The sequence below is a fragment of the Cyprinodon variegatus genome, unplaced genomic scaffold (assembly GCF_000732505.1).
Source record: "Cyprinodon variegatus isolate N-32 unplaced genomic scaffold, C_variegatus-1.0 Scaffold838, whole genome shotgun sequence".
In the NCBI taxonomy this organism is placed as follows: domain Eukaryota; kingdom Metazoa; phylum Chordata; class Actinopteri; order Cyprinodontiformes; family Cyprinodontidae; genus Cyprinodon; species Cyprinodon variegatus.
In genome coordinates this window covers 107,819-133,624 of record NW_015151291.1, presented here as the reverse complement: position 1 = coordinate 133,624, position 25,806 = coordinate 107,819, and the positions used below count along the sequence as shown (strand labels likewise).

The 25,806-nt window shown below is 38.8% G+C and overlaps 3 protein-coding genes across 4 annotated transcripts; 2 read left to right on the top strand and 1 right to left on the bottom strand.

The window, feature by feature from the left end:
- The first annotated feature begins 6,613 nt into the window (after nt 1-6,613).
- LOC107099119 (coiled-coil domain-containing protein 42 homolog) lies at nt 6,614-10,167 on the top strand. 2 transcript variants are annotated; one of them, XM_015397103.1, is made up of 9 exons: nt 6,614-6,814; nt 6,890-6,932; nt 7,045-7,218; nt 7,306-7,463; nt 7,535-7,617; nt 8,558-8,730; nt 8,805-8,915; nt 8,994-9,110; nt 9,997-10,167. In XM_015397103.1, exons 1-9 carry the CDS (start codon nt 6,711-6,713, stop codon nt 10,165-10,167), a joined length of 1,134 nt encoding a protein of 377 aa, XP_015252589.1. In that variant the 5' UTR covers nt 6,614-6,710. The 2 variants fall into 2 exon arrangements, with proteins under 2 accessions (XP_015252589.1, XP_015252590.1); XM_015397104.1 differs by having other exon boundaries at nt 6,678-6,814; nt 7,050-7,218.
- Nucleotides 10,168-12,152: 1,985 nt separating this feature from the next.
- Nucleotides 12,153-15,096, top strand: otub2 (OTU deubiquitinase, ubiquitin aldehyde binding 2). The gene is made up of 5 exons (XM_015397120.1): nt 12,153-12,497; nt 12,575-12,693; nt 13,090-13,174; nt 14,544-14,735; nt 14,819-15,096. Exons 1-5 carry the CDS (start codon nt 12,417-12,419, stop codon nt 15,056-15,058), a joined length of 717 nt encoding a protein of 238 aa, XP_015252606.1. The 5' UTR covers nt 12,153-12,416; the 3' UTR covers nt 15,059-15,096.
- Nucleotides 15,097-15,136: 40 nt separating this feature from the next.
- ddx24 (DEAD-box helicase 24) lies at nt 15,137-23,911 on the bottom strand. Its single transcript, XM_015397118.1, has 8 exons — nt 22,949-23,911; nt 22,483-22,863; nt 22,122-22,275; nt 19,498-20,007; nt 19,276-19,351; nt 17,297-17,485; nt 16,957-17,086; nt 15,137-15,470 (listed from the first exon to the last, which is right to left on the bottom strand). Exons 1-8 carry the CDS (start codon nt 23,703-23,705, stop codon nt 15,184-15,186), a joined length of 2,484 nt encoding a protein of 827 aa, XP_015252604.1. The 5' UTR covers nt 23,706-23,911; the 3' UTR covers nt 15,137-15,183.
- Between the last annotated feature and the right edge of the window lie 1,895 nt (nt 23,912-25,806).

The following is a 25,806-nucleotide window of genomic DNA, read 5'->3' as shown; positions in this document are numbered from 1 at the left end:
GATATTGGTTTCACAATCACTTCTGCGGAAGTTTTTGTCAAAAAGTGCTTCCTTATTGTGAACTGGAGTTGGCCCCTAGCTTTTTTCTTTTTTTTGTCACCAGCACACTATAAATTTGGAAGCAGGATAGATTAAACACACTTCTTATTACAATTACTGTATGTTGTTCATAATAAAGTTAAGATTTAGTATTTCGGGTCAGTTTTGAATCGTTTATAATGATTTCATGTTTGTTTTTGTTTTTTTAGTGAAAGCAAAAACAGAAGGAAAGTAAAATGTTCCTTATGTCATAAAAAAACCCTCTAATCCACAGTTAAATGATTCAAAAAACTCAATAAACCAGTGCTTGAAATTAAAACCTATATGTTTGTGTTAAAAATAAGAGAGAAAATCCTCAAAAATGATATTGCTGTTGTGAAAAAAACAAATATTTAACACATTTTTGTCTGCATGCACAGCATGGCTCTAACTGTAGACTAAGTGAGACTCTGGTTTATTACTGCTTAAACTACTTTTAAGAAGTTAAAAGTTTGCATAAAGCACAAATTCATTCATTTGCCTATTTTAAAACACCCTTGGTTTTAGTTTATGCAGGAATTGCTCGAATGAATGTGTCATTTATCAGGAAATACCCACGCATGGAAAAAAAGGAGCCGTTCCTTTGAACTGCCTTATATCATCACAAGGAATTCCGAGATATTTTTACATGGCTTAAGCATTTAACAAGGAAGGTAACAGGTCAGATATCCATGACGAGGAATGATGATGTTCCTGTTAACAGCAGGAAAATACTTCAGTAGTTGGATTATCACCAACTACTGAAGTATTTTCCTGCTTCTGAAGGAGAACTCAGGCCAGCATAACAAAGAAAAAAATACTTGGATGAATAATAGCTTTGGTATTCTACTCTCAAATACAAGCTTTTCATAGAACGATTAGGTGCTGCATTGATTAGCCCATCTCCAACTTTCAAAAGGAAAGACATGGAAAAGAGGCAGCCACCATTCAAGGTATAAAAACACTTCGAAACAATTTGAATATAGAAAAAAAGTTTTTGGTTTATTAAATAATGTCATATTAAAAATTATTGAAACCCAGTAAAAAGTAGTAAAATCTTTGCTAATTTTGAAGCTATTTAACTCTTTTTAGAAGGACTGATCAGTTGTTCCACTATGAAACATTGACAATACTTCAGGTCAGAAGAAAGATGATGGTAAGATAAAAAGTTTAGTTTAAACCATTATCTGCCAGGTGTTTGAATACATGTGAACCTTTCAATGCATATAGCATGCCTTCAAGGATCACTGCTTTCAGGGATCCTTATCATGGTTTGTTGTGCAATTCTATCTCCAAAGAATGCTTTCCACAGGGTTAAAAAAAACAGAATGCCGTCAGAACCAAAAACAAGCCTTATTTCCTTGTTTTTAACTTTTGGTTTCGGTTAAAGTTTTTTTTTCCTTTTAAACTTTTCAAGTTTGAACAGGCTTTTTTTTTTGGTTTATCCTGCTTGTTATGAGTAATAAAGAAGTTTCGTGTCAAACACAACCACCAAAACATCTAGACTCCACCACAGAACCGACAACTTTTCAAACCTCAGAAGGACATCAGAGCAGAGAGAGGATTCCAAGATCTGATGGAAGTTGGAGCACAAACCAGAATGGGTTTTAACAACTTAAACAGCTTTCTGATCCAACACTTGGTCCTCTGAAGTCCTGTTATTTGATCAAGTATGTGTTTTTCTGGTCCTAGAAAAATCCAGACTTGAAAAACTTACCCTTTTGGAGGTCCCTCAAACATTTGCTCCGATTAAGGACAGATAGTAAGAACTTTCAGAGTGTTTTCATGTCTGAGGATGTTAGTCCATTTGAAGCTAACTCTGGTTTGGTATCCATCTAGAAGCAGCTTGTTAGAGAAGATGAGAACACACCGATAACTCTAGAGTGTGGACGAGAACAGCTTACTGTTTATGGCATAAATATGATCTGTCCTTATTTTGACAAACCTACACATGAAGGCTGCAGGCTTGGGCCAAACAGCTTCCTGATGCCAACTTTGCATTGCATTCTGGGATCCAGCAGATTAAACCAACATAGGCTTTTGCTTAAAACATAAACTGATATGCAAATTAAGTTTGCCTGAAATAGCACCAATAAAACACATTGTAATTGGATTAAATTTCCTTTTGCTGGGACTATGACATCTGCTTCCTGTAATACTTTTGGATCTTCAGGCCCACACATATCTGACATGTAAACAGAATAAACGTAGTAAAAGCTTTTGGTTGGCTTGGAATTTTCTCTATGGGAAAAGAAACTGAGCCACTAGAACGAAAATACACATAAACAAACTCTTCAGCAAATTTGGACAAAAAATAAACAAACTCAAGGCGTAAAAATGCCCTAAATCCTGCACAGGATGCTTTTGTTTGCATTTTAGAAAAAAGAGGAAGATTTTGTCAAGTCACAGTAAAACTTAATCATCCTTTTGTTATTCGCATAGTCATTTGTCTTTTTGGTTAATTAGTGATTAAGACACACATGTCATTTTTACTATAAAAAAATGAATTTATCAGGGAACATTTACAGTTGTCCTGTTTCCAACTGAAGTGCAAAGTTGTGGATTGAATAACCAGTGTTGTATAAAGTACTGAAATCTCAAAGTCAAGTAAAAGTATAAGTACCTCTCCAAAATATGACTTTGGTAAAAGTCCAAGTCACTGACTGAAATTTTACTTTAGTAAAAGTCTTAAAGTATCTGAAATGGCTTGTACTTAAGTACTATAAGAATTACTGTAAAAATAGATGTACTCAAGTAATGTAGTGAAAAGTATACAGTAAGTAAAAAGTAAGTGCAGTTTGAATGACTTTTTTTTTTTAACATTTTGGTAAACTTTGAAGGTTCACTTAAAATAATATACACAACCAAGTGTAGGATAAATTTAGACTGGCTTTGCGAAAAAGACGTATCCTATTGGTGTTGATGAACAAGCCCAGGCAAGACCCGACTTTGTAGTCAGTAGGGGTCAAAACACTTGCGTTTCTCTTGCTCGCTTTTTTTTTTTTACTTGGTAACTAAACCAAACACTGAAAATGTATCGGAGTAAAAGTATGCAATTAATTTTGTAAAAGTAGTGAAGTAAAATGTATACTCTTGGAAAGTAAAAAGTACTCCAAAATATACTTAAGTACAGTAGTTAAGTATTTTTACTTTGTTACTATACAACACTGGAAATAACAACTATTTTATAATAGATTAATTTAATTCCTTTGTGTAAATCACACAATTAGTGCAACTAAGTTATGAAGTCAAATATGTCAACCTTAAGAATGATTATTTATTAATATCAGGCTAATGAGAAAACTATATTTTGTTTAGTGATATTTTTTTTACACATACATATGATTACATTTTTTTTCCTTGATTGCTACACCTTATGCCCCCTCTAGCAGCATTTCTTAAAATCTAAATGCACACAACCACTTTGCACCATTCCCTCATGGTTCCCCCTGCAGGTGGTGGGCCCACTGGGGGATGGCCTCGCGTCGCTCCTTCGGGCTGGGCCCGGCCGGGTCCCGCGAGGAAGAACCTGACCACCAGGCGCTCGCCAACGAACCCCAACCCCAGGCCTGGCTCCAGGGTGGGGTCCCGGCTCCGCCGTACCGGGCGACGTCACTTGCCTCGTTGTTGTGCTCATCATAAGGGTTTTTGAACTGCTCTTCGTCTGACCTGTCACCCAGAGCCTGTTTGCCTTGGGAGACCCTACCAGGGGCATTTAGCCCCCGACAACATAGCCTCTGGGATCACCCAGGCACTGAAACCCCTCCACCACGTTAAGGTGGCGGTTCAAGAAGGCGGTTGGAGGAGAGTCCCTGCTTCAAGTGGAGTCCTGTTCGCGAGTGAGGGAAGAATGGAGCGGGAGATCGACAGACGGATCGGTGCGGCTGCTGCAATAATGCGGACGCTGCACCGGTCTGTCGTGGTGAAGAGAGAGCTGAGCGAAAAGGCAAAGCTCTCAATTTACCGGTCGGTCTACGTTCCTACCCTCACCTATGGTCATGAAATTTGGATCATGACCGGAAGAACGAGATCCCGGATACAAGCGGCTGAAATGAGCTTTCTACGCAGGGTGGCTGGGCTCTCCCTTAGAGATAGGGTGAGGAGCTCGGTCATTCGGGAGAGGCTCAGTGTAGAGCCGGTTCTCCTCCACATCGAGAGGAGTCAGTTGAGGTGGCTCGGACATCTTCTTCGGATGCCGCCTGGACGCCTTCCTCGGTAGGCGTTCCAGGCACATCCCACCGGGAGGAGGCCCAGGGGACGACCCAGGACACGCTGGAGAGACTATGTCTCTCGGTTGGCCTGGGAGCGCCTAGGGCTTCCCCCAACAGAGCTGGAGGAGGTGTCAGCGGAGAGGGAAGTCTGGGAGTCTCTGCTTAGTCTGCTGCCCCGGCAACCCGGTTCCGGATAAAGCGGGAGACGACGAGTACGAGTATGAGTACTTATTTCTTTAAGTATTTATTTTTGTGCATGTTATAATATAATACTCCTGAATCTTCTCCAGATTGACTAAAAGGTTTCTGGTATTAATGGAGTGGTGCTGGCTTTATTCTAGAGTCCTGGGGTCTTGATTTTCATCAATGAGTTCTGCTGCCCTCACAACCTGTTGCAGTGTCTTCTTGTTTCTATGTTGACATTTTTCCAGCCTGGTATGAGATGTAGTTGTTCCAGGTGAGGTCAAAGATGTGGACACATTGGGACTTGTAGTCATCAGCTCTCTTAACCTCATTGAAATGAAGAGACAGGAGTTTTGTGCTCCAAGATTTCTTGAAATCCTTATTTACCTATTTTTCCTTTGAAATCTTGCTGTCCTTAAGATTTTTTTTAGCATCATATTGTCTAGATAACGTGCTTACCAAATTCTCGATTCAAAAAGCCATAAGTTTGAACAAGTCTCCAACTACCTGAAGCAGCTCTCCTAGAATAGTTTTATCTAGTAAAACTCTGATTAATACCAAAGCACAAATGGGAGGATTCAGTGGGGATATATCAACACTAAGGAGGCTGAACCTTGTCTGCAAATTTTGTANAAATGGGAGGATTCAGTGGGGATATATCAACACTAAGGAGGCTGAACCTTGTCTGCAAATTTTGTACAATTATTGGTAAAAAAAATTGATTGATAAACTTCATAAATGTACTCATTGAACAGCATTAAATATGCATTAAAACAGCCTGATTTTGTAAGTATGTTGTGCATGGAGCAGCAGAACGCTGGTCAGTCTCTAGGAGAAACGCATGATGAGTTTTGAGCCTCATTCTATTGCCGTAAGCAGGGGGAAAGTAGAGCCCTGATTGGGTAACACACCAGAATACGTCACTTCCAGTGAGGCTAAACCTTTTTGATGTTTCTACGGAGCAGGGCAGGCCAAGAAGCTGGCTGCTCGATTCTGATTGGCAAACATACTAAAAGATTTTCGACTGACTGTGGCCAGACAGAGTGACAATTTTCCTCATATCGAGATGGAAAAGTGATAACTTGAGTCAGAACAGTCTTTTTGTGCTGAACTCTTGCTGTGGTTTCTGGAGTTTATTATTCCAGAGTGCCTCACAACACCTATTTTCACCTGTTGCAGTTATGTGTTTTGAGATTTGTTAATACAATATGTTGACATTAAATTTAATTATCTTTAAATTTGATTAATTAATGTTTATTTAATTAACCCCATTAAGCCTCCCCTGTCCTCATTTGCCAACTAATTTTGATTTTACTCTTCTTAGCACCATTCTCTAACCACATATGTTATTATTAGCATTTTGTGGCATTATATTTGTATTTTTTTCTTGCTTTTTAGCAAAGCATTGCTTCTTAATATTATGATACAGAAAACTGTTATTTTATTGATTATTTTGGCAGAATCTCTAAATGTGCTGGGATGTATATATTAACACAAAGATTTGCATAGATAGTATACCTTATTTTTGCTTTTTAACATGCAATACCTTAGTTATAATCAAGTTTCCCAAGTACTGACATAACAGACATGTCAAAACACTGGTATAGCAGATGTTTAATATTCTCAGTTTGTATCATGAAAAACATTCAAAGAAAGAAACAAACATCCAGATCTTTGCTGCTTTGATCTTTCATTTTTAATGTTAGAAATCTTGATCATTCCAAACAATTATAGTAAAGTAAACAGATTTTCAAACTTGGAACTGGACCACAATTAAATACAATTGTCTCTCAGTCTCTGATCCATGCCATGGAGCAAGAACCACCAGTGGTGGTAACTAGATTAGATTTCAACTAGATTGCACTCTGTGGTGAATTCATTGGCTTAGAAAACCTTTAAGCAGAAAAGTCCCAATTGTTAAAACTCTCTCTAGTCTAAAAAAGCCACTCATATGTCTTTATGAAAAAAACAGATTAGATTTTAGGAAGCTTACATATGGATATCCCTGTGGTGTGTTCTGCTCTGTTCAGTTTGCATACATGTCCATTCTCAATAAAACATAAAAAAAAAAAACTAAAAAAAAAAAAAAAAACTAATGGCATCTGCCTGGTGGTTGCCAGGCAACGTATACACAAACCCAGGAGGAAGGACCTTGATTGTCTGAGACTTATACAAAAGTTCGATGCATACAGCTTTTCAACTGTAACCGAGCGGTGTTTTTTTTCTTTAGGACTGCTGGAAGAAGAATTTAGTGCAGACATGACGACTTCTCGTCTCCCGTTTCTGGACAGGGATCCTCATTCAAAACCACAGATGGAAACAAAAGTGAAAAAGGTCTTTGTTACTGAGCTGGATGACAACAGGTAGGCACGATCTGCTCACCCTGAGAAGGATAAAAAAAAAAAGAACAAAAACACTCTTATTAACATTTTATTTAGGGACAGGAAAAAAGAGGAGTACCACATACCTGCAGCTACAGAGGTAAGAATTAGTTGTTCTTGTTTTGACGTTTGCTTTAATTGTGCTTGTTGCATATTATTGAATACTTCAAAAGGTTTGGGTTAGAGCACCTCGTTTATTTCAAACGTCCCAGACTAGCAAACTCCTAGAGGGTGGAGTGAAAATGCTAAAAAAGACGCTGATTGCGAGAAAACAAGCCGAGCTGCATGATGTGGACGTCCAGCTTGCACTCAAGAGACAATATTTCAAAAGCTGCATGGAGGCTCTGGCTCATAAAAGGTCAGAGCTGGAAACAAAACAGCAGCAAGTGAGTTGAAATCTTCTGAAGTTACTGAAAAGAAATGCTAGAAAAAAACTGTGTTAGTGTGTTTGTTGGTTTTGGATTTTCTCTCAGGCTAAAGAGACAGAGATGAAATTCGAGAAGTTTGTGGCTGAGAATGAAGTGAAGCGACAAAGAGCAATGAAAGAGTGTAAGGCCATGAGGGAGCAGAATGCCCTGAAAAAGAGAGAGATAGAGGATTTGACAGAGCAGATGACAAAACTGGAAACCAGGTTAGGTTGTGAAACAGGTAGTTTACTGTGAGAGAAGGTTCTCCTTTGTTAAGCCTATCTTAATTTTACAGGCGGAAAGTTTTAAAGCAGAAAACTGAAAAATACAGAATCTACGAGGACTTTTTGTTGAAAACCCTAGATCGTCTCCCCAGCAGTAAGTCAACATCTCATTATAAACACCTGAAACCACATAATCCCATGCATCCTATATATTATAAATAAATGTAATCTCACATTTAAATTGCACAAAACTTTCACTGTTTTTGGTCTGTTGGATTAAAAAAATAATTTATTTAACATAGAATAAATATCACCTGGTTAATTAACAACATTTGAGCTAAATTAAGGTCTACCTAACATGTCAAATGCACTTCCTGTGTTATTATAGAAACAAAATCAGCCAGAAAAATTCCAAAAAAAACTATAGTGGCACAATGAGCATGGGGACATTTGATACTCTATATTGGCCCAAAAATTGTGCAGATTTTGGAAAGAAATGTAAGGGCTGCACGGTGGCACAGCTTGTAGCACTGCTGCCTTGCAGCAATAAGGTCTTGGGTTTGATTCCTGGCCCAGGATCTCTCTGCATGGAGTTTTCATGTTCTCCCTGTGCATTTGTGGGCTCTTTCCAGGTAGTCTGGCCTCCTCCCACAATCCAAAAACAAGAATAGCAGGATAATTGTCACCTCTAATTTGTCCTTAGGTTTGAATGTGTGTGCAAGGTTGTATGGCTCTGTGTTGTCCTGGGATGGACTGGCGCCCTGTCCAAGGTGTACCAGCATTTATCCCATAGACTGCTGGAGACAGATGAAGCAGGACAAGATGGATTGATGGAAAGAATGTGTCAATACAACCCATAAGAATTTTCATAGGATGTTGGCTGCACCTGTAAAAGAAAAATATAAGTTGTCAGTTAAAAAAAAAAATGATTAAAAAAAAACACCCTCTCTCATTATTCTGGCATTTATTGGATAGATAGATTATTAATGTCCAAAGGAAAAAAGGAACATGTGTTCTTAAAAGGTTAATATATGTCAACCTGTTAGTTATACCTCTCCATCATGATGGACAAATGTATGTGCCATCTTTTACAGTTCACCGCCACATTAGCAACGAACCTTTGGTAATGCCTGTTATTCGGCGCCACGAAATGTTGTCCATTACCCACCAGGAACTGCTGCAACGTCACAAGGACATGCAGCTGGAGGTGGAGCAGGGTCAGCAGCAGCTGGAAAACATGAAGCAGCAGCACAGCATCAAACAGCTGGTAAGAGACCTAAACCTCTCAAATAATGCTTCTGAATATCAGTTGGCTTTAATGATTCAATCTTCCACACACAGATGTCCAACAGGAAACTATATGAACTGCTGAGCGAGTTAGAAGGCCTGGAAGAGAAGAACAAGCAGGCAGAGGTTAACTTACTGATGAGACGACGTGTAACCAGAAAGGAGGTTTGTTTTCTTTAACATTAAAGTTGCAAAATAATTGAGCTGTTCAGAAACAATACAATGTGCTTATGTGTCTCCCAGGCTGTGGAAACTGGAAGAACACTTATGGCTGTTAAAAATCTTGCACATCACTGTTACCTTCCAGAGTACGGAGATCTGGAAAGCATGAGTGTGCCGACAATGATGGACATGGTGAAGGTAACATCGTCATCTATGAACTTCTAAAACTGAGAATCTGTGAAAGCTTAGCAGATATATTTATATTTTATATTAATTGAAACAACGTGAAAAAAATACAAGAAATATAATCGATAAGATCTGAATAAAAAAGTGTTTTTTAAGTATAAACAAAAAAAAGTTTTAAAACTTAGGACACATTTCTTAGTATATAAAATAGATCAAATCACAAACAGACCTAACATATTAGGAGCACATAGAGTATTAGAGCATGGTGTGCTACTGACTGATGAAGCGATAATAAATATGTCAGGAGCCAAAAAGCTTTCAGCTTGTCAGTTTGGTGAGAGATTTCAAGGGGTAAATTATTTGGAATAACTGCAAGATGAGGATATTGAAAACAACTGACCACAAAACTAGCGCTGCCTGAACAAGCAAGTTCATCCCAGGAGCAGACCATCAGACGAATACAGGAGAGAATGTAAACAAAGATGAGCACCTCTGAAATGTTTGTCATGAAACAAATAGTGCACTTTAGGAAAGGGGCCTTATTCCACCTGCGCAGCATGGAGGTGGACGTTTCATTGTTTTGGTATATTTTTCTCTGCTGCACCTGGCCAACTGATCATTTCTCCATGAATTCTAAAAATATTTTAGAAGGTGGAAAAAGATTAAAGCCCATGCAGAACTTGATCCTCAAATATGAAAATTAAGTTAATTACTCTGGCATTTAGCCAATGTGAAATCTCTTTGTTAGTCTTCTTCAATGCAAACTAGGAAATATTTACTCAGATACAATATCAGACACCAATAGGAGAAAAGAGTTGTGTGTCTATTTTTAACAGCCTATAAAATGTGGTTTCCGTACACAATGATAACGAAATGAATGTCCAAACAAATATTTTAGGAGTTCATTCTGGACAGCGCAGACACTGAGAGGAGAGTGAGGAAGCTGGAGTCCTGCTCTACAGCAAGTCTGACTGACAAAAGATGGAGAAAATCACTGAAAAGCATCGGAAGCAAAGTTCAAATCAAAAGTTCAAGCAGAGTCAGTAAAATGAGTGACACATTCAATTGATGCTGGTTTTTTCCCCGATCATTTTCACACTGACTTCGTTGCTAATTGCTTTTTTACTTATTCTGGAAGATTTTGTCAACATTTTTCTCTGTTAGGCATATGTAAGACTGTTTAATTTCTATACAACAAAGTTCTTAGGTTCCAGAACCTGGAAAGGTCAAGGGGACATAATTGCTATTCTATTGAAAAATAAATATTTGGATTCAAATGATGCATCTATGTTTCTTTGTATATTTAGAAACTTTGCTATGTTAACAGAGATACAGAGAAATGACTCTTTGAAGGAAAGCTTTCATTAATACACACAGGTAAGATGATATGTTTTATTTTCTGATGGCAGTTATAGATTAGAAAATGCAGTTTACAGAATGTGGCCAAAATAAGTTAGACCTATCTTTGGAAATTTGTGTAATCTCTTTTATCTCTAGTACATCTTTCTAAAGACTGAGTAACAAACTGCATGATCTCTTCTTAAGGTCTTTTTCTTCAGGCACCTTTGTTCAAATTATTATTTTTAATCCACAAGTAAAATCTGATAGTGAAAATAACTAGTTCTCCAACGTTGACATTAGCCGATGGGTTCAGCTCTAACATAAACTTGGGTTGTTTTCAAGTCAGACCTTGTCTCCATTTGAGCATTTAACTTTTTAATTATTGCTCCACCTGCAGAAACCATTTTTAAATCATTCCCATATGTCACGTTTAACAGTAAGTAAGAGATTACTGATGTAAAGTATAAATATGCATCTTTTCAATTTTTTTCAGCTATATGTATTGATTGTTAGCAGTATCACATGTGTCGGCGGTGATTGTGGTAAAATATTGCTTTTTCAAAGTGGACATTTTTCCCCTTAGGGTAAATCCATCAAAGCTACATTGTGTAATAATACAGGGATTTACGGTATTATACAAAAGTATGTTATTTATCATCATCTATGGTGTGCTTTAGAAATTGCTATTTAAAATTGCACAGGAACGGGTCGCATTTGTATGGAGGCAGACATCTTTACTAAGGTAGGGCAGAGCTGACAATCTAGTGACAGTAGGGACCACATTAGGCTCCAGTGTGACTGCGGCTAGTAAGGCCTGTAACCTATAAAATCTATATGCAAAACAAACTAATAAAATTCTATTTATAAAATTATCTATGTAAACAAACCTCATCATGACTTAGCAAGAAAGGTGATGTGGACATTGTGGGAGCCATTTTGCACCGTGACGGGCTCCGTATTACTGGCAGGGGCGGAACTAGATGGGGGGGCCATGGTGGCCATGGCCACCCCTACCATTTATTCCCTCCAACACAGACGGTGGCAGCAGTAATTCTCGCAAGTGGTGATTTTCTAACTTATTTAACATTTAAATTTTTCATGTTAACAGTTGACTCTCTATGACACTTTAAAAAATTAGGTTGAAGATTATAAAGGACCAAAAAATAAATAAGTTAAATATTACAAAGGCAAATAAATAAAGAGGCTAATTAAAATAGTTATATACATTTATGTATCACTATATAATTTAATTTCTACTTACATTTATTTGTTTATTGTATTTTTGGTGGCAATTAATTGTATGCTTATTTATTTATAGAGCATTTATTTATTTCTGTATTTATTTTTAAATATGGCAGAGTTGGTCCTCCATAGGACCGCTGTCCTCTAATCCGTGACCTCTGAATTAAACCGAAGCCAAGAGTAACGAGTAACATTTGTTTTAAAAATGTAAGGTATAGAATGTACAGATACTTGTGTGAAAATGTAACGAGTAGAAGTCAGAAGTAGGAAGAAAAATAAGTAATGGAGTAAAATAAAGATACCTAAAAAGTGTACCTAAGTACAGTAATGAAATATCTGTACTTCGTTACTTGACACAGCTTGGTGTCAGTGACAGGGCCCCGAAGAGGTCAGGGGCCCCTAAGCAACTGCAGTCTCTGCTTACCGATGTTTACGCCATTGGCTTGTATCTGCACTACTTATTGCGAGAGACTCAAAATTCAAACGTATATTCACTGTTCTTGTAATAGCCTACATGTGTAATCCAGTCACTAAGGAGCGATTATGACGTCAGCGGCAAGCGGCGCACTGGCCCTTTAAATGGATTGCACATGTTCTTCCGCAAACATCCGGTTTTCTGAAAGTGGAAGTTACATGTTTTACGAAACGAGATCTTGCCCGTATTTTGACGCATGTTGTGTTGCGTGAGACCGTGTGAATCTGCGCCAGGACCCTAAGCTGCTGGACTGTCAGCAGATGGAGGTCTGCAGCCTGGTTTCCTGCAGAGAGGACATCTCATCGCTGCTGGCCGAGGAAACGCCGAGTCCCAAGTATAAAGTATGCGGCCTAATGTGTAGATGCCTCATATTTAGACGGGCCGTTGTGTTACAACTATAATTCCCCTGTTGTCTAAGGACTTAGGTCGCCAATTTTCAGCTGTGAGGAGGGTTCGCGGTGATGGAAACTGCTTCTATAGAGCAGTCTGCTTCGCACATCTGGAATCTGTCCTGCACAGTCCCAGAGCCCTGCAGAGGTCAGTAATGCATTGCACTCTTTAGAGACCCGAGAATAAACTCTGCAGAACTGAAGGTCCCTGCAGATTAGAATCTGCTCCATTGCCATCAGGGCTATGCAGAGTTCATCAGTGTTCTCTGCAGAGCTCCAGAGCCAGCAAAGTTCAGCAGTGGGCTGTTCTCTGCACAATTCCCGGCCCCTGCAGTCAGGGTTCAGACAATGTTTTCTGCAGAGATTCAAAGCCCCAGGAATTGATCTGCAGTCTACAACCCCAGGTCCTTACCAACCTCTGCAGGTTGCACAAAATATGCTCTGCAGAGGTTAGTGGGACCCTGTGCATAAAAAAATAAAAAATAACAAAAGTGTTGTGTGTGTGTGTGTGTGTGTGTGTGTGTATGTGTGGTCTTTGTTTCAGATTTAAGGACCAGATCATACAAGGTAGAGGAGTTTTGGTTTCTGCAGGATTCGATGAGACTTCATTCAGCCAACACATGAATAGAGTAAGTTTCTCTCAAGTTTCTTTTGTTAGCAGACATTTTCTAACTATTCTGCCCGTTTAAAAAAAAAAAAAAAAGGTGTACAGTAAACGCATTGCAAGATAAAACTTTAAGACCCATCATGAACAGTTATTGCTTGTTATAACAGTTTATTTAAATCCCATTTGTCGTCTTTTAAAGTCGTAGGGAAATCATATTTAAATGTCACATCATTCTGGCTTAAACATGTATATAAATGAACTCTTTATCAGACCATATTGTCCCAAAACGTAGAAAATTTCTATAAAAAAAAATAAAATTCTGTCTTAAAATCAGTGTTTTGAGTTTTTCGTTATTTTATGCAGGCCAGTTAGTTATACCTCAGCCTGTACACCTAAATTCGGCCAATTATATATATCAACAATCATGTGTCAATCACATTTTTTTAGGCATCTTAATTCATGTCGCAGCTAATATACGCAACGGTTGAAATAAGAATAATTTACTTTCCCATTGAGTTCCGTCCAAGTGTTCACTGGGATGGATGTCTGTGTCTTCAGCAGGCGTAGAGCTAACAGAACTGGCAGCGTTGCGAGGCAAGGGCTCAATCATGTACGGCTGTAGCCTTCTACACCTAACCAAGCCCCTGCCACCATTGCGTCCTCTTGCACAACACCTTTGTCCCCGCTTTCCTCCTCTAAATAAAAAAAATTTATTACAGAGATTCATCCATGACGTCCGACCTTCCTAAGACGTTAAATAAATTTGAGGCCAGAGATTCATGCTAAAATAAGCTTGTATTTTTTAACTTGTTTGAAGTTAAATAGGACTACCTGAAAGCAACATCAAGGAATTTTAATAATGATAATAGAACTTTATTGATCTCACATTGGAGAAATTTACCTCTGCATATTACCTATCCCCTTGGGAAGCAGTTGGCTGCCATTGTGTGGCGCCCGGGGAGCAGTGTGGGGTTAAGGGTGAAAATAGTAATAAAACAATCAGAAACAAGATTACAAGTCTTTTTACTGCAAATTTAAAGATAAGTTAAAGGGTCAATTTATGAAAGAGTTATACACCTTTATTTATTGAATACTGTTGCTAATTTCAAGGATTTCCAAACAGCAGCTAAACATTTTAATTATCTTTGTTTCACTTGCGTTTCTACTTGTTTAATGAGTCTGCAAACGTAAGCAGCCACAGAAAGCCCAAACCAGTTGACTGAGTCTAACTGGTTTGGGCTTTAGGTGACTGCTTGTAAACTTTTTTGGCACTTGGATCAATAATTATCCAAACACGCACAGCCTTGAATGCATTTTCTAAAGAAAATAAATATTTCCTGCCTCGTCAGCTCTGTTTACGTGTTTTGGCTGATGGTTGGTTTGATCTGCAGGTTTTCCATGTGGTGGATCAGTGCATGGCTGCAGAGCATGAAGACGTCCTCCTCAGGCTCTTTAACGAGCAGCTCATCTCAGACAGCGTGGTGCAGTTCCTCAGGCTCCTCACATCTGCGCACCTTCAAACCCATGCAGAATTCTTCTGCAACTTTGTGGAGGCACCGGATCTAAAGGTGTACTGTCGTCAGGTAGTTAATAAAACTCTGCTGGGAAAATTCAAGTTTCAAATGGATCTAAGGCGCTGATGAAGTCTTCCCTCTGCCTCATTCAGGAAGTGGAGGTGATGGCTATGGAGTGCGACCACGTGGACATCTTGGCCGTGTCCCAGGCTCTGGACATCGGGATCCACATCGTGTCTATGGAGGGGGATGAACGGCAGCTGGTCCACCACATCATCCCAGAGGGAGCGGATCCCTCCGTGCATCTCCTCTACCAGATGTCGCATTACAACATTCTCTACAGACAAACTCAATCCGGACAAGCTCAGGAAATAACAGCACCTTTAAACTAAATAAAAACACATACGAGGCTTTTAGACCCTTATGAAAAGCGACTTTTATAAAATATCAGTCCATCAAAATAGCCACACAATAAGCAGCTATTCTGTGAGATTCAGAAGTGTTTGGTTAAACCACCTCACACCTGCTTCTTCCCCCTTCTTTTCCTCTGCCTTTTCCCTTTCTGCTGCTGAGGAAGGCCTATCTTCAGCTTTTGTCCATTCTTCTGTCCTGAAATCCTGGTCAGAGCGCTTTCCGTCCCCATGGCGACCATGTTTGCCAGGGCGAGTTTTCCCATTTTAGTCGGGTACTTTGTTCTGACCAAATTCTTAAATATTGGCTGTGTAATTAGATGCTTTAAATGCTTCTTCAACCCCTTTACCATCCTCTGCTGCTCCCGGTCTACCTCTTGCTCTTTAGCTCCACCTGTGGACAGAGACGGCTCATCAGTTTTTTTTCTCTCCAAGAGTGTATGGCTGCAGCCCGGAGACCTCCCATGTCACAGTGCTTATCTGATGGCTATTGTCTGGTGAATTTAAGCCACACCAGCATGATCTTCTTTCAAAAACTCACGTTTCACATCCTCATAACTTGTCCCTTTTTTTGTTTCAAATTGTTTCTCTGCAGTTTTATCATGAATAATTAGCTACATCGCAAGAGTGATGTTTTAAGATATTGTTTGATGACTCACTCAAAAACTAGGTTCAGGTTTTGAGTCCTGTAGTGTTAATAATTGAAAGGGCACAGACAGGCTTTTAGCTAGGAATATTTCATAGGGTTTACACCTTGGTGTATCACATCTTTTGGGGGGGGGGGTATCCTCCCCCAGAACATTTTGAAATTAAGACTCTTTGAAATGCTTTTTCCTGCATTTTGAGGTGGAATACAGTTAGATAGTGGGGAGTATGTGTGCTTGACTAGAGGTGGACATTTCATACGGAACACATGGTATCATTTTAAGGTACAATATTATGTGTCATAGGTTAGTTCAAACAATCAGAAAGTGTAATGCTAAGCTCATACTGCGCTTTGAGCAGCAAAAAAAGCTTCTGCTGCTTCATTTTTGCTGCCTGTACACATTAGGGTCAGACGCGCCTCACGAGCACCTTTGATGCTCCTAAAGCGCGTCCAGTGAAGTGTGTCCAATGGCAGAGAGCGGCTTTGCGGCTTATATTTGCTGTAATAAGTCAGTAAAAACTAGGGTTTATATTTTATAAAGTGAGAAAATCCAGTCTAAAACATCATCTGTACAGTCAGTTCATCAAGATTATGATCATGCCTTAAAATGTTATTTGCTGTTGGAACCGCTCAGATCCCTTCATACCAGCGGGGCGCCGTCACTGAGAATCCCCAGCAACAGCCGCCTCAGGCCCAGTTTCCTTTTGGGGCTTTTTTCCCTACTGTTCGTGGCGGCTGGAAGAGAATTTTAGCGTTTTTCAGTTATATGGTACAAACTGCAAGCATGAGAGTAATAAAAGTGAAGAGATTTAGTCGACAATCGACATTTTAAGTTAATTTAGGCGTAAATAAACTGTCTCAGTATAGAGACCATAGTTCTCTACATGAGCAGCGCTGTGTCTGTCTCCCTGCAAGCCTAAAATCAGCTTCTCTGATTGGTTGATGTGGCGCGTCGAGCAGCAAAAGTTTGATTTTTCCAACTCCAGCATCTGCAGCCTGTGGAATTTTGAACATTTGAGCAAAGTTTCCGGGGGAAAAACATTTAATAACTGATGTTATTAAATGTAAAGTTTAATTTTTAAAAGGTAACGGCATAGAGGTTAAAAGGCTTAAGTTCACCAGACAAGCGCCATGGAGTGAGCGCAACAAGACAGACTCTCCTGACTGCAGCCAAACCTATTCAATCTTTTTTTTTTTTTTATTGAGACAATAGATGTTACTGAGTAAATCTCACCCATAAGGAGATCATCATCCAGGTCCAACTCCATGGCCTCTGCTGCCTTCTTGAACCAGGAGTCATGCTGCTTCTCTCTGCTGTTGTAGAACTCAATCTTTTCTATCTTCCTGGCAATGTTCACTCGCTCCTGTAAAGTCCCCGGAGATTAGAACAAGATGGAACCTCAGTCAAAGATCCTGACATACAATCCCAGTAGCTTTTAGTTCTGGTTAGAAGTACAGCACTGAGGACCAGTTTATTTAAAAGCACTTTATCTTTCCACATCCTCCCAAGCCCCTCATTTGACAATCATCTAAAAGGCTTTACTGTCACTCATGATGATGATGATGGATCATACCTTGATGGCCTCCATGCATTTGTTCTCCACGGGGAACAAGGTTAGCTCCTCTTCCTTTCCAAGAGTCTTGGAAATCTTTTTGAAGTTCATCACATCATCTGGGCCTACGAGCACTAGACTGAGACCCTCCTTGGCGGCTCTCGCCGTGCGGCCGCTACGATGAACATAGGTCTCTGATGTTCGAGGAACCTGAAGCAAAAATAACAGTTGTCTGATGGTGCAATCTCTACTTTAGTTTAAATGTATTTGACCTAATTTCTGCACAGAATTCGCATAGCAGATTGCACTAAATGATACAGGAGCAATCCTGCTTATGAAGTCCAACAACTGTTTAATTTTACATCAGATCTTCAACAAACAAGTCATTCCAGAGTAATAGCTTTGTTTTTCATATTAATATTTTAATTAGGCCTAAAGGATCCCTCAGGATTTCATTTTCACATAACTGTATTAGTGTTGATCACAGAAATCGGAACATTTTGGAGGTAAAATACAGGTTTTCACTGCAGTCTTTCCTTCAATTTTTTTGAAACTGTTGTTGGCTTTCATTCAAAATACTTTTTTTAATACACTACTATGACTAACAATTTAGTTTTTTTATTTCATTGTGTGGAAATTTCTTTGAATTATTATTTTTTATTGTTTTCCATTGTGTGAAGACATTTTTTATGTATTCTATCAACTATTTTTCATATCTGGGAAGTAATGTACTCTGTTTTTGTTTTCCTAAAAAAATAAAATAAAAAAAAAATATAAAAAAAATAAAATTAAAAGAACAGTTGTGTACGGCAAGGACTAAATGAAATGACTATGTTCATACTTTTGGAGTAATTTGTATGACGGGCATTTAAAAAGCATGTTAATACGACTCCTGTCTGACAAAATGAGTTTTTTCCAGAATATTTAAGAGGATCTGAATGAAGGAATAATCCTGACTCTGCAAACCAAACTGATGCGGCTGATTTTAAACAGAAAGAATAATACATTCATTCTGAGATAAAAACAAAGCATGTAATAAAGTTTCAAATAAACCATAAATAATCTCTTAAGTAATAACTAAATAAAAATTTTAATTGAAGTTCACACATCTAAAATGAGGCTGATTTGGTCTCCTCATTGTGTTGCTAAGGTCTTTGTTATGGATATTAATAGTTTTTTTTCAATAAAAATTATTTGCAAAAACATCAACTATGCTGAATAAATCCCTATGGCAATAAAAAAGATAAGCAGTTTGCTGAAAATAGCTACTTTTAGAGTAGATTTTTGTCCATTTTGAGTATTAGAGGCTTCTTAAACTCAAAAATAGGTTTACCTAAACCTGACTTACTTGCAGCAGAGTCTACAGCAAGAATAACCTTAATAAAATACCTTAAGAATCGCAGCATTTTTTAATGCTTTTGGTGTTTTTAGTATCCGAATTACAAATGACAATACTTGTACTAATGTTTACAATATTATGCATGGCTCTCTGCTGACTTCTTCATGTTATTAGAAACTTGTTTCATGATTTTATTGTTTATCTAAAGTTTCGCCTTCAAAGGAAGGAAAGGACAGATGGACTGAAGGAAGAAAGGAAAATGGATGGACTGAAGGAAGAATGGAAAATGGATGGACTGAAGGAAGAAATCAAAGAAGGAATGGAGAAAACAATGAGTAAATGAAGGACAGGAAGTAGTAGAAAAGGAAATAGGAATAAAGGAAAGGATGGAACCAAGGAAGAAAAGGGGTACAGCAGAAGAAAGGTAGGACAGAAAGAGGCAAGGTGACAAAGAAGGAAGAAAGGATTCCAGTAAGAAAAGAATGATGGACACAAGGGAGGAATGAAGGAAATCATTTAAATTACTAAAAAAAGAAATCAGAAGGTAGGTAGAAAAAAAAGGATCTCTCTCATTTCAATACTTTACAGACCTGCTCATATTTCCTTGACAGCAGTTAGTAAATGTGAGAACATGTTGAGGTTGAAGACGAGAGGCCCTCACCTGATAGTGGATAACATGCTGAACGTCGGGGATGTCAAGGCCTCTCGCCGCCACATCAGTGGTGAGAAGAACGCAGCTGTGGGGACAGGTTAGGACGTTTAATGTCAGAGAAACCTGTCCATTGGTATGATTCAGTATTTTAGATGGAATCCGATTCACAATATTTGACAAATCACGGTTGTTCATGTCCCGTCAGTAACACCCAGGGGCTGCAAGACTTACTTCTCTCTTTCAGCAAAGCGTTCCAAGTTTTTGAGGCGTTGCTTCTGGTGCATGTTGGCATGCAGAGGGAGAGCACAGCAGTCCAAGATGCCCAGCAGAGCAGTGAGCCGTTTGATGCAGTCGATGCTGTTGGCGAACACCATGGTGCGACCAGGATACTGAAGCAGGAAGTAGTACAGATAGAAGTCCTTCTCCTCCTTCTGACAATGGATCTGCGTTTCGGTGAGGGTCTCCACGGTGGCCTCCTTCCTGGTGAGGTCAATGACTTTCGGTTTGGACTTAATCCCCACCTTCTCCATGAGGATTTCCAGTTTGCTCCTGTTGTCCAGCTTCTTCTTCTTCTGCAGGACGCGGCTGGGCAAACCGTGGACCATGGTCAGAGTGGCGGAGAAGACGAATGTCTGTCTGGTGGGATTGAAGTGTGTGGTGCTCAGCATCTCCAGGAGGCTCTCCAGCTCAGCAAAGTGACCTCTCTCTACCATGCGGTCGGCTTCGTCAATCACCAGACACCTGCAGCACAACAGCAGAGCAACACTTTGATCATCCCCCAGGCTTCAGCTTCCTTAGACTGTCCATCTTTCTCTACAGCCCCTGCAGTTTACCAGAGGCAGAGTAATCAAAGCAGCCCCACATCATCACTGAGCCACTGCTGTGCTTTCCTATAAGACCAATGGGCCTCATGCAAGAAGCTTTTGTACACACAAATTTGTTCTTAAATTGTTCCTGAGGAATTTAGGAGAAAATGCCAACATTTTATTTCTAATAAAATTTCTAATCTTCTCTCAGGTACAAACACATTTTATGAGTGCTTCAGACTAGATGTAGGAGTCCTGCACAGTGAGTCAGCTGTTATGCAAACCTTGTTTTTCACTAAATAATCACATTTGTTACTTAGAAACTTTTCCATTTTATTGAGCTACATCCTTATATATCATGCAACTCAGCAATTATGAATTACATTTTTATTTCCTGATAACAGAACTATTGGCCACTACACCTGCAGCTGGCATGTTTATGCAAAAGAAAGAACAGTTGGGGAGCTCTATGTGAGATCAAGCTACTATTGAAATGACATCTGGAATAGAAAATGGATAGAAACTTCAGCAACACGGTATGACCTGCATTAATTTAACTTCAGAACACGGCATCTTGGTTTGTGATTACATAAAATGAGCAGCATTTGGGTTTAATTTGTCCAATTAAAAATTTTCCGTAAACATTTTCATGTTTATCTGTTGTATGATAGAGATGGAGAAGAAGGAATGACAGACGTGGTCTAGAGATGTGCGGTACACGTGTATTAAAAGGAGATTTTGCAGAATGTTGCCTTGTGCTGTTGAGGGCGAACTGATATTAAGCATTTACATAATATGTTGCACCTCCACAAGGTCTGCATGGACATTTTTGCAGCCACACAGCTTGATTCTTCACACCACAAAGCTGGGAACAAACATGAAAGTTCTATGCAGAAAAATATGATGGAAAGTTGAAAGCTACCTATGACTTGGCCTATAAATATCCCACGATCAACAGACTGTAAACATCCATCTTCTGTCATGCTTATCTAGAACCTTCTTGCTGCCGGGCAAGAAGGTTCCAGGAGAGACTGTAAAAACTTTTAGAAAGAAAAAAAAGTAATGTCCGTCTTGGAGGTCAGAAAATGTGGGAAAGACCTGTGTTTTCTATACTCAGCATAACCCAGGTTTAAGTTGTTGATTAAAAACAATGTTGCAGGTAGCATTACCTCACAAGTAGAGCACAGTCTTCTACCTTCAGCAGAGGTTTAGATTTTGGATAATATCACTGCAATATTGATTTAATCATCTAAAGCAGATGAATAATTGAGCATGAATTGCAAACACCCAATTCCAGTTTAGCAGTTAAAATGAAAGTGCTGTGGTGTTTTATGGGGGCTGTGTAGTGTAACTATCCAGAGTACAGCTGCACGGTTTATCACTATCAATACCAATGTGTAACATACCACCTTTGCAACGGACTGTTTGGAGCTCTGATTGTTGGTTATTTAACAAAAAATTTAATTAACTTGTATTTTACAAATTATTTTGGTTATTAATCAGTTGGAAAGAGACTCACTGCAGCAGATGTTCGCCCTGGACACAAATTTAATAGCGGAAAATGCCAAAAAGGCCACAGAGTGATTCAAGCAGAGTCTTAAGAGGGAAGAATAAACTAGGAATAATAATCAACCAACATCGCCATTAAAATATTTACCAATATTAGATTGTCAAATATCCTGCAGCCCTGATAACTTGGAGAGCAAATGTTGCACAAACTATGGCCTAAATGACAAAAAAGCATCAAAACTCTACAGAAGCAAGTCTTAAAGGCAGATTTATGCATAAACAGCATCTTTTTCTACATTATATTTTATTTAAACTGCGCAGTATGCTGTCCTCCAGGTGTGATCATTTCCGCTAGTGTGTACAGGTTACTGCTACTGCTGATGAAGGTTCTCAGTCATCCAGGTCATAGTCATTCCGTAAAAATTCAAAAAATATCCACTGGACTTGGTTTTCAAGATTACTGCTACTCTGCTTGACATAGCAATTCCTTTATATAAACTGTATGGACCCGTAGCCAGAGGTTTATGAAATACGACTCACTTTAGCTGCCTGAGGTTAACCAGATGAGGATGCTGCTCCTTGATCAAATCCCACAAACGTCCTGGAGTAGCGATGAGAATCTCCGGCCTGCGCTTCAGCATCCTCCGTTGTTTCTGCTGCGACATTCCACCCACCACTATGGCTGTTTGGATGTCTGCAGGAGGGGAAGACAAGGGTTGAAACTACAGAGAAAACTGGAAAGCTGATGAGATTTTATTTTACATTTTTTAAATCGCTACCAAAAACCCTGAATAAATGATGTCCAAGTTATTGTTATTATACAAAGCATGAGCCCAACAGAAGCCTAAATTAAATTGTCTTTAAACTGATTTAAACTAATTTTAGTGTTTAAACCGATTACCTGTGAATTTAGCGACAGCATCGATGTGGTGTTTGACCTGAACAGCCAGCTCCCTGGTTGGAGTGAGAATCAGTCCGAGGAGAGGCCGGTTCTGTCCATCATTGGTCTTTTCCTTGAAATCAAACTCTGCATCGTCAATCACTCGGACACACCCCAGCTGCTCGTCATCCTCAGCCTCCTCTTCCTCCTCATCAGAGCCCGTCTCAGCCTGAAATACTTCGCTCTCATCCTCCTCCTCTGGAGCCTCCACCACGTCATCCTGCTGATCTCCCGTTTTGGGCTCCTCCTTGTCGCCTGGATCAGTCGTCTTCCTTGAGCTGCTCTTCCATTCCAGGATGGTGTGGATCATGGGAATACCAAAAGCTAGAGTCTTACCACTTCCTGCAATTATAAATAAGTTTCAGTGATCATGGATTAGGAAATGTTTGCTGATGAAGGCCTTGGTGGGAACTTCAAGTTGTCTTACCGGTCTCAGCCGCCCCAAGGATGTCCATGCGATCTCTGATGGCTGGAGGCAAAGCCAAGGCTTGAATGGGAGTGGGTGAAGTGAAACCCAGCCTGCTTAAAGCCTTCAGCACTTCAGAGGGGACGTACAGGTCCTTCCAAGCGCTCACATCCGAATTTTTCTCCTCAGAACCAGAAAGTGCTGCTTCTGTCCAGTTCTTTGTCTGCATTTTGGGCTTTCTTTGATTCTGACTTGGTTTTTCTTTTTCAGGAGGTTTGAAGTCGGTCTGTTCCTCTGTGATTGCAACCTGGTCTAATTTTTTCTTTTTCTGCCTATTTTTCTTCTTCTTTTCTCTCTTATCTGTGTTAATAGACTGAGCTTGTTCAGAGGTGGCTGCTGATTCTTTCTCACCCTCTCCATCCTGCTTAGTAGCAGCTTCACCTTCCTCCATCAGGTCCTCGTTGGTCTCTGGATCACCTGAAGCCACCTTCTCATGTTTCTTCTTTTTCTTCTTAGCAGGTTCGGCTGCTTCCTCTCCAGTTTGCTCGGCTCCTCTCTTCTTTTCCCGTTTCTTTTCCTTTTTCAGCTGTTTTGCAGCCTTGCTGCTGTCTACCAGACTGTAAGATGTCAGCTCTTCAAAGCAAACCAAGTCCTGCAGGCCTTCCTGGGAAAATAAATGAGGGTCCAGCTCCACTGGTTTCCATTTGCCTTTCATATCGAAGCTCCGTTTTACTGAGGAGAGCCGTTTTTCTCCAGTTTTTGCCTTCTTTTGCTTCATTTTGCTCCAAACTCAACAGATTTCCCAACTGAATACTCGAGCACGCTGCTTTAAAAATATATCAGATTTTTCCAAAGTTATACCTCGGTAATAAATAAATGAATGTCTACCTGAAGATTATCAATAACAACAGTTTGTCTACAGTAAAGCGACTTCGGGCAAATCAGACAGCACATGACACGAGGGCGCCGCCATGACAGTTTTTTACTTCTTCTTCTTCTTGGATTTATTGGCGGTTGGCAACAAACATTTAGTAGCATTACCGCCACTTACTGGTATGGAGTGTTGTTCGTACCGTATAAATTTTAAGGATAAAAAAATATATATATATATATACGGTATATATATATATATATTATATATATATATATATATATATATATATATATATATATATATATATATATATATATGCACGTATACATTTACTATATATATAGTAATATATATAGTAATATATATAGTATAGTGTATGCGTGTGTATATATGTATATATAGTAAATGTATACGTGTATATATATGTATATATAGTATATGTATGGGTGTGTTATATATGTGCGTATATATATATATATATATATACATATATGAGTATATATCAAATTTTCGCCTCATATGTCTTCTCTGGCTTTCATATTTATGACATTCCAGTATAACATGTTCTATGGCAGTGGTTCCCAAAGATTTGCTTCTGGGCCCCCCTTTGGATTACAATAAAATTTCCACCTTTGGGAACCACTGTTCTATGGTTTCATATTTTCCACAGTAATCACATTTGCCAGTAGTATGCTTTTGAATTTTGATTATTATAATTAAGTCCTGTATGCCCAAAGGTTAACCTTGTTATCACTCTCCCCTCCTTCCTATTTCATCTTCCATTTCTTCTTTTTTCTACTAACTTCTGAATTTGATAAAACCGTCTTCTTTTTTTTCTTCTTCCCACCTTTTTTGCCATTTTTCCAATTAGTTTTTTTTAAATAATACTCTTTCCCTCCGATTTAGTAGTTTTATCTGTAAAACTAATAGGATTTTAAATTGCCCTCTTTACCATTTTATCTGCTCTCTTTTTTCCTTCTACTCCAATATGTGCTGGAACCCACACAAATGCAACTATCAAACCCATATTTTTTATTCTGAATAAGGTATGAAATATTTCTAATAGAATGTCCATCCTTCTACCTGATTTATTATATTTTAAACTTAATAATGCAGAGCTTGAATCTGAACAAATTACTGTTTTTATTGGTTTTATGTCTTCTACCCATTGTAAAGCTTATAATATGGCCAACATTTCCCTTGTGTATACTAATAATCCATCTGAAATCCATTATCCTGTTTTTATGTTGAATTCTGGTATTACAAAAGCTATTCCTATTTTCCTTGTTATTTTTGATGCATATGTATACATTTGAATATATTGACAATAACTGTCTAAATGTAACTGTACTAAAGTAATATCTACTGTGTACGATTTATTTTGCTTCTTTTCCATTATTGCCATATCTACTATTGCATCTGGTAGAATCCATGGTGGTATAACTGAACAACAGTATTATCACATGGTTCGAAAAACTGTATTTATTTAACGACGTGAACAGTCAGTCAGGGTTAACTCCTGCGCAACAGATGAGTAACTTTCCCAACAAAATACAGACAAAATCTTTACTGAAGCCAGAAAAATGTTCCTCCACTATAAAGCTTGTTTAGATTTTATCTTCCATTTTTTTCTCTCTCGCTTAATATTGTGGGTTTTTTCTGTAAATGTATGCTCTTTCATTTTGCTCTGTTTTCTTATATGTGGTTTCTGTGCAGGGTGTCTGAACATTTTGTACTTATGACTTCATAGTGTCAATTTAGATTCTTAATTGCCTTATTGTAAAAAACAAAACGCAGTGAAAAAACATTTTCTTATTGTTTGCTGCACTGCTTTACACGCTGATACAATACAGTTTTGAGTAATTTTTTTGATTTATTTAACCATAACTTGAATATTATTCCAACAATTACCTGGAAAGAAGGAAGCAAACAAGCAAGTTAGCGGTATCTCCATACAAGCAAACCCAGCCATCCAGTATATGGAGTGAAGCTGTTCGACAGTTCA